Source organism: Vitis riparia, chromosome 3, assembly GCF_004353265.1.
Source record: "Vitis riparia cultivar Riparia Gloire de Montpellier isolate 1030 chromosome 3, EGFV_Vit.rip_1.0, whole genome shotgun sequence".
NCBI classification, from domain to species: domain Eukaryota; kingdom Viridiplantae; phylum Streptophyta; class Magnoliopsida; order Vitales; family Vitaceae; genus Vitis; species Vitis riparia.
In genome coordinates, this window is record NC_048433.1 from 17,238,571 (window position 1) to 17,258,253 (window position 19,683).

General features: G+C 26.8%; 1 protein-coding gene across 3 annotated transcripts; it reads right to left on the reverse strand.

The window, feature by feature from the left end:
- Positions 1-377: 377 nt before the first annotated feature.
- On the reverse strand, positions 378-18,747 carry LOC117910802. 3 transcript variants are annotated; one of them, XM_034824954.1, is made up of 12 exons: positions 17,153-18,747; positions 12,847-12,964; positions 12,634-12,747; positions 12,405-12,533; positions 11,268-11,356; positions 10,721-10,814; positions 8,284-8,332; positions 7,657-7,744; positions 4,613-4,687; positions 1,625-1,712; positions 1,383-1,475; positions 378-637 (listed from the first exon to the last, which is right to left on the reverse strand). In XM_034824954.1, exons 1-12 carry the CDS (start codon positions 18,334-18,336, stop codon positions 410-412), a joined length of 2,349 nt encoding a protein of 782 aa, XP_034680845.1. In that variant the 5' UTR covers positions 18,337-18,747; the 3' UTR covers positions 378-409. The 3 variants fall into 3 exon arrangements, 2 of the variants coding, with proteins under 2 accessions (XP_034680845.1, XP_034680849.1); XM_034824958.1 differs by having other exon boundaries at positions 551-637; positions 1,383-1,450; XR_004650802.1 differs by lacking the exons at positions 378-637; positions 1,383-1,475 and having other exon boundaries at positions 1,692-1,712; positions 4,613-4,706.
- Positions 18,748-19,683: the final 936 nt, after the last annotated feature.

Below are 19,683 nucleotides of genomic sequence, written 5' to 3' on the forward strand. Positions count from 1 at the left end.
TGATTTTGATTTGTTTTTTTAGTTTACGGGAACAATAGTTTTGTTCAAAGTATGGTGCATTAAAAGGTTTTGCAATATGCACCACATATTTCAAATTTATTGTCTTCAACTAAACATGAAAAAAATATTGAAATCAGTTATTTTATAAGTATCTACAAAATTAAATTAGGAAAAAAAAAATCTCTCCCATTGATTGAACATTTTGGTTCAATGGATTGAATTATTAATTCAATATTTATTTAAGTGGATAAGCAATCATATACACAATTAAACTCTCTCAAATATCCAATGATATAACATTACAAATATTAAACATAGATAAATGATATCTAGGTTGTTACAGTATATAGTTCTTATAAAGTACTTCCAAACCATCATTGCCTTCTAAAAATATCAGTCACTTTCACTTTCACTTTTTAGAAAGCTTAACCATCTTAGGACTACCAGGAGGAGATTGCTTTTTGAATTTGCACTTTGAACTTGAAGTCATAAGCATTTTAGTGGTACCCAAATGAGAGATTTCAATCAGAAATGAGTCATCATCAATGGGAAGGGGCTGCTTCCATATGTTCCCATCAATGTTCATGTAAATATGGTTAGCAGCAGCTTTGTAAAGATCAAAGCGGATTTGATCCACCTAAATAGAAAAATCAAGAGAATATAATTGAATCATTTTTCACTGTTTTTTAACACTTTTCTTCATAATCATCAATATTGTTATTGTTAACAAAAATAACAAGTTGAAAACAACATATCATAAACTAAGACAAGATCTACTCTATTAAATGAATTTATTTATCATCTAATAATAAAAAGAATTAGAAACAAATATAGAAACTTCCAATTCAAAATTGAGGGTGGAACTTAGTATATAAGGGAAAATTCTTTTTGATCTTAGATTTTCATCTCGATTTCATGGCTTCAACAAAAGACTTCCCACTTCCAATATTGATACGGAACATGGCCAAGATGAGAATGGAAATATCAAGAAATATCCAATCACATAACAAAAAGTTTATGCATCTTAAGGATAAATTTAAATAGCTTTGATTAAAGTAATGAAATATATATATATATACACACACACACGTTAAAAACAAGTATGGTAGCTGACAAATTTGAAGAATGTGAAGTTACTTATCTTCATTCATAAATTTTAACAATCTTGAAAACATGCATAGTAATATTATTGGTTAAGGTTATGGTATGTTATAATAGAAATTTGGTAGTTCCTATGTCTGATCTTACTTAGCAGTATGAATATCTAAATCTAGCTTGCTACTTCACTTTCTTATGTTATCTTTAGATGAAGCATAAAGCTCAAACTTTTTATATACTAGCCTATCTCGGGTTCAAGGCAAATGTACATTCATCAATCTAACCTGTGCAAGACGGGTTCCACAACCATGCCAAGAGTCTTTAAAACCGATCACCTCAAGAAGTCCATCATCTACAAAAGAGGGCGTAAATTTTCTCTGCACATTATAATAAAGGTAAAGTTATTCAATTTAACTTTTTTTTTATCAAGGAAAGACAAAGTTAGCTTAACTTTAACTATCATGAAAGATTTACTTCTCTTAATCTTTCATGAAAGTACACAACATTTTTACAAAATAGAACTCACTTCTCTTTTTTTCTTTACATTTGATCGTTCCCATGGATCTACTTCACCGAGAAAGCATGGCAAGTTAAGACAAACAATTGACTTGATGCTGTATATAGAAAAGAAATTATGAGAACAAGTCAGGTGCAAATTATACAAAAAATTAACCTAAAACTGAATTATATAACATTAAAAGAATGTAAGAAGAGACTTTGCTACAATTTTAAGGTAACCATTCAACTTCATATATGGGACCTATAATGACAAAAGAATTGTTCAGCTTGAACAAGAGAGACATTATGTCTAGGTGAGGCCGTATTTAGTGCATACTAAATTTCAAGTCATGACATCCAAGTTTTGTGGCAAATGGGTTAGATAGAGAAACCAATGCCAAAGCTTTGGTTTAGGCAAGATATCTAGGAAGTTTTCATATAATAAGTCTTTGTTGGATGTTCTTAATTTTTCTTAAGAACTTACCGTTGCTACAACCTCCATTAAAAAATTGATGTGTGAACAAAATAATGAAATCAAAACTAAAAAACTATAAAAGTATACTTCAACTGTGTATAGACTTGGGACACTGGAACTTCTCTTTTCCACATGTCTGAATAAAGAGAGACAACCCATAATCTATTTAGTCTAATTAGAATATTAATTTATGACTTATGTCAAAGAGGTTATGTAGTCATTGGATTTCTAAATTTCAACGGTCTAAAAGTATAGGCATTGAATAATAACTTAATAATCATTAAATGAGAACTTGAAAGTCATTTGAACAATTAGAGAGAATCTACTTAATCTCCAATTATTGTTTGAATCCCTCTTCATTTATAAAAATTCTTCAATTTTTACTTTCTTGCATTATGTTTTTCTATCTTGTCAAATGCATTATTGGATTTGTAAACATATCTTAAGATATTATTAAAATATTATAAATAAATCATTTAAATATAAAATTACAATATTCATTTGTAATAAAGATTCCTTTATTTTAAAAAATATATAAGCTAACTTTCTCAATTTCTAGAATCTTTTAATTGCATTAAACATTGATTTCTTAATCTTAGGGATTCAAATATCCTATCTAACAAATTATCCACTTGCTGGACCCACATGTAACATATGAGCTGTGTTGGTAAGTATTATTCATCTAATACACATTGTTGGCTTACTTCCCATACTTTCCTTCGATTTCTATGGTTCTTTTTGAAAAGTGGTGTTTTTTTAAAACATTCTCTCCTCACCTTTTCATCCTCCTCTAAATAGCCTTAGTAATCAATCCTATGAACATTAGGTGATATCATTGGTACATCCATTTCTTTATGATAAACATCTTTTAAAATTAATTTTCTAATTCCATAACCTTCCATTTCTTTGGTTTTTTTTCCCTGAAAAGTAGTGCTTTTTTTAAAACATTCTCTCATCACCTTCTCATCCTCCTCTAAATAGACTTAGTAATCAATCCTAGGAACATTAGGTGAGATCATTGGTGTATCCATCTCTTTAAGATAAATATCTTTTAGAATTGATTTTCCATTTTCATAATCTCCAACAATCTAACTACAGGTTAGGTAACCTTAACAACCTTCAAAATAGCATGGTCATCTCTCTATTAATTAGGTAACTACCATTGTTCTTCATTTTAGCCCTTGAAAATTCATTTCTATTTCTAGAAACTATTTCTCATAACTTGGCATCAAAATAGGAATAAAAATGAAGGAATTTCATATGCTTACACTCATGAAAGAAATAAGTATGTGGGAATAAAGTATCTGCACATTTTCAAAATTTTAATGTTTTACAATATATTGTATTTATCATTAATTTATATGTCTAATGCCTTTCTTTTTATTTGAAGAAATCAAGAAAAATGATATATTCATTGGTTTATGTTTATGATATAATTATTACTTGATTTAAAATTTTTGTCATCTCATTGCATGGATTAGTTAATCTAATTAAATTCAAATTTTACAGGGAGGACCTCAGGCCACTTAGTTGGTAGATATAGACCCTAACCACTTCAAAAAGCCTGCAACTATGTTAAAAAACAATTGAGTGGCTATATGATTTTAATTGTTGCTTGGTTTGGGATTAATCCATATTTTTTAGAGAGCACTTTGATGTTTTTGTCAAGATGTATGCCCACATAAAACAAAATATTTAGCTGGTGATAAAGAAATCTAAATACCAATGACCTTTCACGATCTCCGTCTATGATTAATTTCTTTCTCAAGAGTCAAAGAAAAATAAACGAAATGCCTTATAAGTTAAAGAAGTATAAAATAGATGTACCTTTAATGAGGGTGGGAGAGAAATAATTCTACAATCTTTTACCATCTTGTATATATCCTATTCAACTTGACATTAATAACAATGTTATGAAGGACTAATGAAGATTGTGGATGTTACTTCCTAATCTATTCAAGGTTGAAAATAAGTCAAAACTATGATAATATAAAACTAAGTAAGAAATCTATTCAATATCTAAAACTTTAAATCTCCTTTAGAGTCTTGGAAAGAGTTGGATTATTTTTTGAACCCTTTTAAATTAGTTCATTTTCTATACATTTTTTTCAACAATTAGTATCTTTGACATGTCATTTTATTATTTGGATCTAGAGTATGATCGTATTCAAGAACAGATAATTGGAAAATGACTCAATTTTTCAGTGAGAAAGATTAAAAAAAAATTATCAAGATTATAATAGGTTAGAAAGGAAAGATTCTTTTGTTGGTTAGACTAACCAAAAAGTTGATATGAAATTTAATTATTATGGAAATTTTGATCATATTATGGAAACCTAGAGATTCATTTCAAAATTGTGATGATTATAATTTTATTATGGATTCTAAAGGAGTTGTTTAACTATCTTTTCTTTGATTTCAAAGGCACCTAGGGAAGTACTCACATTGGGGATTTACCAAAATTCATCTGACATAAGAGTGTTGAAGCAAAAGAGCAAGTTTAAAAAATAAAAAATATGAAGATAGCATTTAAATATTTACCTGTGAGGTATGTTTATTTCCTTCCATTGTCCCTGTTGATCCTTTACCTTAATGCTCATGGGTAAAACGTCAATCCTACATCAAAGGCATGCCTCTAACATTCGTAAATAAGAAAAGTAAAAATAGCATTACATTAGTCCAAAAACTAGTGGATTCAAAGTCGGTGAGGGAACACTACTGCCAAAATGTTTATGAATTCAAACACAATTGAAGGATCTTTCCCTTCTATGTGGACTTAAAATAAGAACAAATTATCATTAAAATGAAAAAAAAACTATCATATAATAATTATTCAAAGATTTTCCATATGATTCACTAATATAGATTTACATATACTAAGTACCTGAAGGTGATTGTCCCTTTTATGCATGGCGAAGCCCAAAATCATCCTAGGCTATGCCTAGGTTGGAGTTTCAACTCCTTGTTAACATTAGTTGGTCCCATTTGGATCATTCCATTTATTAACTCCATGACATATGTAGATTTGCTTACATTGATTGCCTCAAGATTATTTCCCCCTTTATGCATTGTGTATGGCAAGTTCCAAAATCAACTTCGACAATGCCTAGGTGAGAGTGTCAACTTCTTGTTAACTTTAATTGGCCCCATCTCTCTCATTCTATTTACCACTTTGACTTCCCAAAACAATGCAATTTAGTTAATAATCTTTCCATGTTAGCTATGAGAAATGACCATCCACTTACCTAATTAAAAAGGTTCATTTGAAGAAATCCTGTTTATAACCCCACAAGAAGTTGTTTAATAAATAATTTAATCATGACATAATTGATCAAAGCTCAATTATTACATATTTTGCATTTATTTTATATTTCTCAAATGACATTAAGTTCTAATGACACCATTCTAACTAAGAGTATTACAAATCCCTATCATATTCTCATAATTATTTTGTTTATATAGTATTTTTTATCTTGTTAATTATAGGATATTTTCACCAAGAATAAAGGATGAAGAATTGGTTATTGAATCTTAGACATCTATCTCTCCATGGATAACATCAAAGTTCAACAATAAAGGTTTCATTTTAGCTAAGAATTAAGTAGCAATACTAGTTGTCAATATATCCAATTTAAAGACTAATCTCACCTATTCATTTTTCAAAATTGAAGCTCTCATCCAATTTCCTAATTTGCAGCCCATTGAAGAGTAATTTTTGTCCTTAGTTTGAGAAGTTGAAGTTGAACTATCTACTTATCTACATCTTATTAAATGTAGTATTTCTATATTTCATTTGAAAAGAGAAATAAAAATAGTTTTAGCTTGACATTTAGGCAAGGTTTTTATAGAGGCTTTTTTTAGAGATAGTTATTCCTATTCACTAAGTTTCCTTCTTCCAAAGCTTGGAAAGAATGTCTATGTAATACCTTCATTAAAGTATGAATTTATGAACAATCCTATCTAGTGGAATGGTGAACATTCTTTTGAAACTCCATGAATATTTTATGTATTTCAAATTTCAATTTTAATTTTTTTAGGGCTACTTTTTCTAGAAATACATATTCATATAGATATTACTTAGATTGTCCTTTGACAATGCTTGTTTCATATTTTGATTCTTTGTATTTGAAATATGTTGTTAATCCTATTTGAGTGAATTAAAACAATAAACTTCTTTCTCAATTAATAGAATTTTCAAATAAGTTTGTTTTTTTACTGTTTTATTGTTGAATTTTTAGATTCTACTTCAATCTAATGCTTTGGGGTTGTTAATTTGACTGACAATGTTCTGCTATATTTTCTTATTTTTTAATTTTCCTTCATATATGTGTGTAAGAGGATTGAATTAAAGATTTAGTTGAGTATATTGTATATTGTTGTGGGTTTAAAAGCTTATTTATTTAACATAGACATATTCTTATATTGCTTTTAATCCATCTAATGTGAAGAGTGTAAGTGTTTGATTTGTATAAAACAAAATTGATTTCAAATCTAGTATTGTTATTAGGCTTTTCATGATTTTAAAATTGTAAATAACTAGCTAAAGAGTTTTTGGAAATGAAAATTTCGTTGAAAATCTTCGATAATCCTTAATTTCACCATGAAGGATTGTAAGTTTTTTAGAGTTTTCAAGTGTGAATTTAACAAAACTAACCACTAAAAAAATCAACTCATTGCATTTTATGTCAAGAAGTGAGCATAGAAAGTCACTTCAACTTTAGCATCCATCCACTCATTTATTTCTTCTATTTATTTTTCATCTTTTGAATCTATTTTCACCTTAGAATTTTAATCAAAGTAATCTCTACAATTAACCTATTTTTCAACCCTTCCCTAGTCTATCTTGAACTTGTTAATCCTACTCTGTGTGGGTTTGATATCCAATACTCATTAGGTACTACAAATTTAAGACCTTTGTACTTCAATAATCATTTTTTTCACTAAGTAAATAGACTAGTTTGAGGGTCTTGACTCAATGTCTATAGTTAGCTTGTTAAGGAAAGAAAGATTCACAAATTACCAAACATATCTTGGCTAGATTGAGAAAGTGAAAATCATGATTTTTACCTCTAGATGTCACCTTCACCATAATTTCATACTAAAGTAATGATCTAGCTGCCAATATAGGATGTTTTCATTAGCTTATGTTTCTTTAAAATTAGAAATTTACAACTAAGAAACCTCTTATGAGGTCTTACCAACCATCGTTTACGCTGAGTCTTACTCATTATTTAAATTGGACACATTATGTTAGTCTCCCTATACCTCACTCCCTTCTTCTCTCATTTCCTTTGTAAGCAAAATATGATAACTTATAAGTGGTCTATCTTTTCCTCTTGATAAGAAATATCTCAACAAGACCATGATAGCAAGTATCACTTTTTCATTTATGGGAGAAAAACACTCAAAAGTGGGCTTGCAATGACTTTTCAATCTTATATGTTTGAGTAAGATTTAGTTCTACCAACCGTCATAGCAAGCATTATGCAATACAATTAGTATAACAACTTTGAATGTTATAAAATTATGAAATAGAAAACACTATTAGACATAAAATATTTGAAATCATGCCATCAAATACATACCTTGGCCATGATTTACAACAAGAATTAGTGAATACTTTGTCCTTTTTTTCATGGGAAGAAGAAGCAAACCATTCTTGATCATCCATTCCTAATATAAATAGCATAATTGTAAGTGTCATAACTAAGTTATTTGATGTAGCCAATTATCTCCTTCCAATCTCATTTTGAAGCTTTAACCAACCTAAAAAATAAAATAATCCTAAATGAAATGAACAAAATGAAAAAAAAAAAAAAGGTTAGAAATAAATGAAAAAAATATATATTTCTCTTAAATGATAAGTATAATAAATAATTGATTGAATATAGTAAAATCAATATGCTTACCTAAAATCTTATAAACTATAAAATTGGGGAAGCAATTTTAACATTAATTGTTCATTAATAAAATAATATATATCAAATTAAAAAGTTTATTATTAAAAGATAAATCTATATATTGAAATGGAGTGAAATTGGAAAGAAGATCAAATTTATTCTTAGATCTCCCAATTAAGCCAATAGAGAAAACAAATAATGGAGTTAATTGAATACACTATTGAGGCAATGCCTATATTATATTAAATCTTGAAAGAGATTGATTATATAATTATTTTGAAGACAAGGAGTCCAACAAATTAAATTTATTACCAATGATAAAGTAGCTCCAAAATGTTGTTCTGAATTCTTTGTATCCGCCCTACAAGAAATACTCATTAACAAATCAAAAAAACTTTCATCCATTAATTAAAACTATTAATGCATACCATACTAAACATGTTAATAAGTGATCATTTCCTAGTTGGAGATATTTTGGGAAAAAAAATAATGGTCATTCATATTTGAACCAAGTGAATAATTTAAAAATTAAACTACCATATAAGTGTCAAGAATGAAAAGAGATTGTGAATAAAAAATACATATTCAATGTTCCATAATATACTGATGTCTTATACAATTAATCTACATGACCGTGATGAATGCAATCTACTTGAACTTGTTTTGGGATCATTGAATAGAGAATTGTAATCCCTTTTGGTCCTTGCCTCAAAATAACATTTATTGTTCTATTGCGTTGATGCATGTGTAGTTAAAAGAAAATAAATAGGATATGTAAAGCATATAAATACATAGCAAAGTCAATTGGTTGTAATCTCTATAATAGAGGGACTTCCAACATTTCCATTTATTAAGAAAGCATTAAAGGTTTCTAAGAACAAAGAGGGTATCTAGAATTTAGAGGAATTTCACATTTCCTTATGTTTGTTTTAAAGTTTTTAAAAGGTCCATGGGTTGTCATTTTTGTATTAAAGCTATGTTTTGTTTGGTTTATGAAAAGTGCTAAAACAAGAAAAAAAAAATCTAATATATATATTCACTTAATTTCAATTAACCAAAACTAAACATTCACTAAATGTCCATGGGATGCCCACATTTTTTATTTTATTTTTTTTGTTATTGGAATAGATCTATTCCAAATGCATTAAAAGTCATGCTCCTTTTTTTCTTCGTAGGATTTATATGGGTCGAGTTGATCTCTTGATCCAATGGTTGGAATATGGTCATCCAGAATGGAGGGCTGGAAGGGCTAGAAATAAGCTAAAGGAGTAAAAAAACTAAAACATGAGAGAAAGGAAGGTCTTTTAGGGGAGAGGTGGGGGGAGGGAAGGGAGGGGGGGAGGGGAAAGAGAGAAAGAGAGAGAGAATCCCATGTCAAATAAGACAATGTAAGAGGCAGGGAGGATGTCCACATGGGGCCCTCACATGAATACTCTTTTCACTTTCTTGTTCTTCCTTGTCTTTCGGTTTACCAATTTGCCCACATCCCCCTTTTCTTTCTATCAACTATCTAGTCCATTCCAATTTTTACCAAACAGACATTCTTTTCTTTTACACTATTGTAACTTTTTTCTTCTTGAGTGTCAAATAGTATCTAGATTTAATACGAAGATAAAATTTTAGTATTAAGATTTTAATATTACTTTTCATTTCACTATTTGTAACTTTTTTTTATAATTTATTTTAACAAATAGATCTTTAAAGTTAAATAATTTTTAGTAATAAATGTCTAGAAAATAACAATGATCAATAATATCTTTTAGAAAATAAATTTAAAATCTTTTTTCTTAAAATATATCAAGTTTTTTCATAAACATATTTTTTACTCAATTACTGATGAAGTATTCTAAATTGCTTTTTATTCAAGAATTTTTAGTATTAATTGATTCACTTTCTAAATTTTAAAATTTTAAAAATAAGTATACTCATTAAAAAAAAAATCTAAATCTATATCTTGCTTGATTAAAAATTTATTTAATTGGTCAAAAGTTCTTAAAAAATAGAAATATTTGCAAAAAAAAAAACAATTATTCTAGATCAATTTTGATTCATTATCCTAATACTTTTGGGTTTATTTTTATTTTTAAAAAAGTTTAAACTTATTAATGAATGTGATACATTAGATTAAAGTATCAAACTATTTCTCCAAACTACTCCTTTGAACTTGGAATATCTTGCTACCAATTTTGACAGCAAGATTTTTAACTCATTTTAAATGCAGCTTTTTATGTATGGAGAGTAGCATGTGAAAATTAACTACTAGGAAAAACTAAAAACCAAAGAAATAAAATCCAAATTACTATATAGATTCAAGCAACCTATTGCAAATCAGAGTTTAATTGTTGAGATACACAAGCCTTCAACAACTAGAAAGCATATTTAATATTTTTTTAATATGTATAGTCATGTATAGCATAACCTACTAGCTCTTTGTCATACTATGGTTATGTTACGTAAGAAAGAGTATGGAGCTATACGTTCAAGGTAGCAAAATGGAAAGTATTGATTTACAAAATTATTAAAATATTAGTAAGATATAATTAGAAATAGATTACACAACAATTACTGATAATCCTATCCATGATAGCAAAAATAATATCGATTTTGAATGAACTACTTAAACCTAATGTCTGAGTAATAAAATTATTTGGTTGTTGGTGTTGGGAAAAATAGTTTCTTAATTATTAATTTGCAATCAACTAATATATTCTTATATAAAATAAAAGGAGATGTAGTATGAAAATTCTACCATATGGGTCAAATCTGCTTCAGAAGTACTAGGATATGAAAAAGCCTGTAGCAAGCTGTTTGGAATCATCGTCATCCTCATTAGAAAATCCCAACTAGAATACATTTTGCAAACATAATAGTTATTATTAGCATTAGACATTCAAGTGTTAAAGATGGAGTGGGTGATTTCTAAATAAAAAATTCTTTCAAGAACATGAATTTGATAAAAATTTAATAAGTATATCAATTTAGTAATATTAAACTAAGTATGTCTCTAATGTTTCATTGTGGAAGAAATTATATATCTCTACTAATTATAATAATGCACAAGGTGGGTAGATAGTAAGGGAATCCTTAAAATATGTGCTTAAAATTTGTAAAGTTTTATGTCATTATTTTCTTTTTCTTTTTGTAGATGGAACTGCATGCAAGTGACTAATCCAACACTAATTTAAAATCATGCCAAAATTTTGTTTTTAGAAATGATCAAAGACAAAACGCCTTCTTCTAAGTAGCTATTTATAATGTATATCAAAGGAAGAAGGTAAGATGAAAAACTTAGTTACCTATCTATAATCCTTTCTTCTGCAGCATACACTTTTTGCAAGAACAATGACACATTGGTGATGTTTGCATGAGTTGGAGTATGATTTTTCTGTAAGTTAACAAAAAAACTATTTCACATATGTGATTTATGTCACAAGCTAGTTTAAAAGCTATGAATTTATGTGGTATTTAACATCCATTCATAATAGCTAGGAAATATAGAATGTTTGAAATAGTAAAATTGTCTATCCCTAGATCATCTAACAATATGATTAAATTGATCTAGAAGTTAATAAATAGTAAAGAGTTCTTTGTTTTAGGGTACTTATTAAATTAACCTAATATTTAAAATTACTTTCCTACATGAAGATGTACTAAAAAATTCATACCATCACAATCAAAACAACAATGAAGTAATTGTGAAATTTTCATGTATGGAATGATATTCTAATTAGCTAGCTAATTAGTCTAAAAAAATCAAAGGGTTGTAGGAGCACATGATATGGAATAAAGGGACTCCAAATTTAGTATATATACAATTAGTTATATCCTTATAGAAGAAAGATTTTATTTGGGCTACCAAAGAAAAATATTTTAGTAAATTAAAAAAATTGAGGGTTCCAATTCTTTGCCAAATGAGCATTCTTAGGAATTAAATGATTCCAAAAATGTATCAATTAGTTAAAGTAAATGTATTTCCCCTAGATTGATCAAGTTGTCTTCATGTCAATGAATGACTTCAAATATATTTGTTAACCTTAAAATCTTTAATTCACTTATACTTGTCAATATGCTTGATGACTTAATTCTTGCAGTCCTTAGTAGAATCATTGGTTGTCATATCCTAATCAACCGTCAATGCAATATGAATAAGATGTTTGAAAGTTAATTGAGTACCACTCTATGGTTTTTATACAATTTCTTTTTAGAAAAGCTAATATTTATTTTTCTATCATTCTTTGGAGAAAACTAAAAGATTAGTAGTTGAAAGGAAAAAGAAAAAAAAAGAAATATTGAATTAAAAATATACAATCCAATTTTAAATAACAGATTGTCTAATTGGGCATGAATTCACTAAGAAAATATTATATTTTTAGAGTAACTATTGAATGAAACTTCAAAAAAAAAAACTCCAATATTAACTGTTGTCATCTTACCCATCCTAGTGAAAGGGAAAAGTTAGTTTGAGATCCCAAAGACAGTATGGCAATTGGTGGTTTTGGATCAATCTTTAAATTGTTGATGAGTTGTAGGAGCCTATTAGCTTTAGCATCCCCACTCACGACCTGGTGAACCATATATGAGTTCAAAAGAAATCCAACTATATAGAATAAAATAAAAAGCATACATAGTACTACCAATAAAAGCTATCAATAGTTGACTTACCAGTAGTTTTAGTGTCTTTTTGTACTTATCCTTCATAAGTCTTTCTGTCAAATATGTATGTTGATTGAGTATCTCTAAGATATCAAGAAGAGGAAGTTTTGAAACATCAACAACCTGAGAATTGAAAGTAATACTATAATCAATAGGTTGTTTCATGAAAAAACAATTCAACCAATGTTTATTCATAAGATTCAATTTGTTTTAAAACATTACCTTATCAGCGTCATCATCTGTGAGGTCATGCAATTGTAAAAAAAAATCCTTTCCTAATATAGCATCGTCTTCAGAGTTAACCATTGCCACCAAAAAAAATTGATGTAATATTTTGTAACTGTAACAACAAATTTAAAGATTTAATTCGTAAAATTCAATTGTAGTTTTAATTGAAATGTATATAAGTGGACTAGAAGCAATTATTGCTCAACCATTAAAAAAATTGCATGTAAAGGATAAATATCATTAACAAAAAAGTTCATGTGTATCTACATATGAAATTATGAAGGAAAATAGCTTATATACCAAAATACAAAGTCAAGAAAATTAAATCACCCTTAACATATTAAAGGTTATTTTTATCCATATTAAAGAGTCATCCCTGCTTGTTATCAATGGAGGTAAGGAATTTACATATGTTCAAAATTCAAAGTAATTGAGAATTAAAAACTAATTTACATAAAGGGCAACATTGTTAAACTAATTGTTTATATATATATATAAATTTAGATAATCTTGAGATAGTATAATTCAAAATTCAATCCTATCTAATTTGATATTTTATAGTTAAATTTTTTTAATCAAATATCTTAAAATATCATATTTTCACGTCAAAATAAAATTGAATTTTTGTTTCTTCACAATTTCTTTCATTGAATTTTTTGAAAGAAAATTAAGGAAAATATGATAATGTGTAACAAGATAATGATAACTAAAAATGTAAGTAATTTTCACTTTTTTAATATAAGAAGATTAAAATATATTTTATTAATTATCCACATGGTTATCAAGTAATTATGTTAAAAGGTAGATGAATCTTATAATTGGGTCAACATGCATAAAAAGATGCATGATTGTTGCTAAGCCTATGAAAATTTATCGATATATAAAAACACTCTTTATCATTCACACTTATCAATTTGTATATTTACAAATTCTTAATTCTCATTATTTGTTTCCAATATCAAACCATTAAAAATATTATTTAAACACATAGAAGGCACTTATACTAAATGTGTAAGACATTTGTACTAGTTGTACAAAACTTGTATAAGTGTTATTGTGAATATACTTATGTGCTTTTCTTTATTTTTTATTTGTTTTTATATCACTATTATTTACATAGTTGCATAGATATCAAATACTGTTTTTTTTTTTAAATATACTCACACATGTACAAGGTACTTATATTAAATATAAAAGACATTTGTATAAGTTCTATAAAACTTATATAGGTATGTCTATTGTGAATATATTTACGTAATTTCCTTTGTTTTCCTTATTTACTTTTTATATCATTAGAAACACCGTTTAGTTACATGTATAAATGTCAAATACAACCTTTTTTTTTTTTAACATTTTCACACACATATAAGTACTTGTACTAAATGTATAACGCAACTATACTAGTTGTACAAGTTTATCTATTAAAAATGTATTTGTGCTTTTATGGATATTAATAAAAATATGAAAAATGTCTTATACATTTAATATTATTATCATGTATATGTGTGAAAATGTGAAATAAAATTATATTTAACATTTGTCAATCTATATAAACAAATTTTCTAGTAATTTGGTATGAAAAAACAAAAAGAAAACATGTACTTAAATTCATGACATATAGGTTTGTACATGCCTTGTGCAGTTAGTATAAATGTCTTATACATTTAGTACAAGTGTCTCAAATATGTGTACAAATATATAGAAAAATGAATTTGCAGTATGTTTATAAGTATCAAACAATGTTTTCTTGCAGTTTAATATAAAAAATAAATTAATAAAAAACTAAATTAAATTAAAAATAATACATCTTGTACATCCTATGCATAATTAATATGCAAATACCTTATATATATTATCTCTAAAAGTAAAGCAAAGGAATTGATATAATAATCATTACAATTTCAAATAAAAAATATAAGTAATTAATTAGAATTTGATTATAATTGTTTACAATTTGAAATAATCTATTAACCCGTATTATCTCTTATAATTTAAATTAAAGGCAATTTTTTTTAATTTGAACAATTTAAGTAATACTAAGTCTTATTAAAATTAAATAGTATAGAATTTAATATAATTGTATAGCTTAATTGTAAATAATTGTTTATTAAATTAAAGTTCAAAAATAAAAAAATAATAATAACAACAATCAAATATTCCAGTAATGAAAATAAATTAAGATAATTGTTGCAACTTAAAAATAAAAAATAAAAAATAAAACAAAAACAATATGAATATTAAATAGATTTTAAGAAAAATTTTATTAATCATTTTTTAAATTTTTCTTGAAAGCTTAATATATTAATTATCATAAGTATTAAGGATAAATATTAATATATTAAATAACTACTATGCTCATATGACATCTATCATTCAATTGACTGAAATTCTATCTTTTCAACCCAAATATGACATTTTTTTATGAAAATAAATCTTTATTCCATTTTTTACTCAAAATGGTGTAATTTTTTTCATTTCTTTTCTTTTATTTATTGGTATTTTTATTGTTATTTTATTATTTATAATTTTAATATTAAAATATTAATATAAATATTATTTGTATTTTTTACTAATAAATAACTATTTACGATAATAATATTAATATTCAATACACATTATTATAAATATTATTCATATTTTTTTCATAATAAGTAATTATTTGTAATAATACATCAAAAAATAATGTTTAGATTAAATAATATTAAAAGTACCAATATATACAATACATATCTAATTATTATGTTAAATAATATTAAAATCTAAATAATAATAATAATAATAGAAAGTAAGATGAAAAGATAGTTAAAAATAAAGAAAAGAAAAAATAAATAAAAGAATGATATTTTCGTCTTTTGATCCCAATGACTCCATTTAACATACCCTAAAGCATAATTCTTCCAACCTTATTTTGAAAGGCTTGTGAAAATCTAAAAATGATATTTGAATGTAAATAGAATATTTATGTATATTTAAATACTACTATTTGACTATACATCCCAAGCTTCTCTAAGATATTGTTTGAGAAAACAAAAAACAAAAAAAAAAAACAAAAAACACATACTTGTATTCAAATATGATACAGGAAGTAAATTATTTACTTAATTAAAAATATTTAAAATATCATAATTATTCTTATCCTTAATAAAATATTATTTGAAATATAGTTCCCAAATCATAAAATTCACTCACACCCTGGTAAAAATTATTTTGAAAAGACAATCATTCACATATTCACATTTTCTAAATCTTGATTGCATCTTCTTTTTCTACTATCATCGTTTAAATAAAAAATAATTAACTACTAAAACTTTAGAAGGACATAAAATGATAATAATTAATCATGTAAAAATATAGATTATTAAAAAAGAGAGTCCAAACTATCTGCTACCCTAAAACACCTGTAGCATTTTTAAAATTTTTATAACTTTTAGATTTTTTCAAAATCTTATTAATAGTCAAATTTTTGTAACCATAAATTATATCTCGTATATGTTTACCATCATGTTTGATAAAAATTAACAATTGAAAAGAGAGAAAAAAAAAATTCTTATAATTACTACAAATGTATAACTTTCACTTAAGGATTACTTATAATAACTTTTATTATGAATACTAATGAAGAAACAGTTCCAAAAATCATTGAAGTAAATTCTAATTAGATTTATCTTATAATAAAATCATTTGAATTTTAAATGCATTATGGAATTAATTCAATCAAATAATTGAGTTATATAAATGGAAAATTTTGATTTAATGTAATTTTATTTGCAATTAAATTGAAAACTATTATTCACATTATATATAGTTATTAGATGTAACCATCCAATGTTTTTGTGTGATTGGATTGAAAGCTAGAAAATATCTATATATATATATATATATCTAAATATAATAGGAGTTAGAATCATTAGTTAATTTTAAGTTTTATAGGATATATTGTAAGTTAAATTTATTTTTAATTAACTTTATTTGAACAAATGTAAGGATTTTCAGCCATAAAAGGTTCAGGGGAAGGCCCAACTTTCATAATATTTGGCCTAAAGAGATGTTTTCTGATTTTGACTCAACATAACTAATATATTAGACTATTAAAATTGAAATAAGGATTAAAATATTAATTAAAAATATCATTAAACTTATATATAAATGTATATAGATGTACCAACGGACCCAAACATCCATTAATAGTGCGTATCAATCAAATTCACATAATGATAAGTAAAAATTACCAAGTATAAAGTCATTAAATTAAACACGAAGTAAAAGGAAATACTGCAGTAGACGGTGCTTCCAATATTACCTGTCTCCCAAGATTTGATTTGGAATTATCTTCGACAATATCTCCGCAGCTAATGGGAGGCCATCACACTGCTGTATAATGTCATCTTCCATTTTCTGAGCCTCTTTCGTTGCAAAGCCAGCATCTTTAATACTTCGTTCGTACAGAAACGTTGTTGAGGATGGAGGGGCCATGTGATGCAAAGGCATCCCCATCTGTTTGGGGATGTGGGGGAGTCTGGTTGTGATGATCACGCCTGCACTACTCTCTCTTTCTCTTTCTCTTTCTTTCACTTTGTGATTATCAAACCACTCTAACTTGTCACCCAACTTCAAATACCAGTCCATCTTGATGTCCCATATGCCGTCAAATACCATCAAATACTTGTTCCCCATCAACACACTTTTAAGATTCTCCAACAGAGCATCTTCATCCACGTCTTGCAGCCTGTCATATTTGTCCTTGCTTTCTTCCACATCCGCACATTGCTCCATCATCTCTCTCACCATCTCCTTAAGATTTACATCTCCATCCCTAGCATTCAGTTTTTGAGATAAGCAAATCCAGATTCTGTAATGGAAGAAATCCGCCACCTTGTGGTTAGTAAAAACTAATTGGGCAAGGGTTGTCTTACCGGAGCCCCCTATACCCACAATTCCAATTAAACCTTTGCCCCATTTCTTCCCATCCACAAGCTCATCTATAATCTCGTCCTCTTGTTCATCAAAACATGTATTTCTCCACCTATATTCCCAATCAAGGTCTTTTGGTCTTGGAATAAATACCGGTAAGGAGGTGGAGGATGAACTGGCTGCAGCAATAGCGCTGGTGCTAGCAAGTGAACTTTCAACGACATCCTCCCTTGTATTGACAAGCTTTTTCTTTATCTTCAGCAACAGCTTTTTGGTTCTGCAAAGAAGCCAGAGCTCCGCCAGAGTGTAGCCATGGAGAGGGTCATCCTTCTTCCGTGGTTCACGCTTAGCCGACAAGATGACGCACTCTTCCAATGCGCCGATAGCGTTGTACAGACAATCCTTCGTTCTAATCGGTGTTGATGGCGTGAAGCGCTTATCTTGCAACACATCTCGAATCTGTAGAAAACGAGAATGGAGGGGAATCTCATTTTCTCCCGTGTGCTCCTCCTCGGCGTCTCGCAAATCCTCCATGAACTTGCTCTTCAAAAACTCTAAATGGTCAGCAGACATTTCGATATGCACAATGACGATCAGATGAATGATTAGATGAATTTCAGTGCGATATGAGGGTTTATGTTGTCAGTCTGACATACATATATTTTTATATTCATCAACTTCTGCTTTTTTCTTTTTCTTGTATGAAGAAAGGAATTTCTTGTGTTTCCAACACGGGAAAAGAATACAAAGAATTTCTTTTACAAAGTTTTGATGCTTCTGCAAACCTCTGCCTTAAGCAAAGAATCCTCTTTATTTAAAGATTAATTTATCTACCTTTACACTGCGCATAAGATCATCTTGTCTCCTATGTAATCAATTCCAGTGGCCATGCTTTATTACTCTAGATGAGAATTCGACAGTATAAATATATTAAATGTATGTACTATCTATGGGTTTCAAAAAATATAAGGTGTTTAGGAAACTAAATTATTAAATTTTTAATTATGGAGTAAATTATATTAGTAAATTATCCTTAAATAAATCACTATTTTATTAAAAAGTAATTCTTTCTATTTGCATTTTATTTTTTTTTTATTTTGTGAACAAAGCAATTTCATTTTTCTATTGTAATTAAATTCAGTTAAATTTATATATAATATATTTTTAGGACAAGTAATATCCCATATAAATTCTTAAAAAGTATTAATTCCACATTATCCAAAAAAAAAATGGACAAACATTCTTTAATACATTTAAATAGTGCGTTTATTGTGACTATCCGTAACAAATAAATTTTTTACTCCCAAAACCCTATTAGGGAAAAAAAGAAATAACAGAACTTAAGATAATATTATTTATATAGCAAAATTTAATAAAATATTTAATAGATTTAATATATATATATATATATATATATATACCTTACACTAGATTTTAATATAGATATTTGATAATATAATGTAATATTAAATTAATAAATTTTGTTGCTAATATTATTTCACAAAAAAAAAAAAAAATAATTACTAATATTCTATTTAATATTATAAATAATGAACCCTTAAAATTATCCACCAAAACGTAATTGTGTTGAGAGAGTAGGAATGATAATAGAGTTGAATATTTTGTTTATTTTCTTCAAACATTTTAATGTGAAAATGAAATATAAAAAATGATAATTAATGAAAATAATTATAGAGTAATATAAATATAATTCTAGATATGATTTATAAGTTTTTTTATTGTACCAAGAAATTAATAATTAAAGGTTTTAATTAAAAAAAATGTTTTAATTAAAAAGAAGTTAAATTTTATCATAAAACATTTCAATAATAAAAAAATTTATTTTACAAAAAATGGAAAAAAAAATTATTAAAATTTATAAATTAATAGTAGTGTTTTTTCATAAGTAATTAGTTAGAT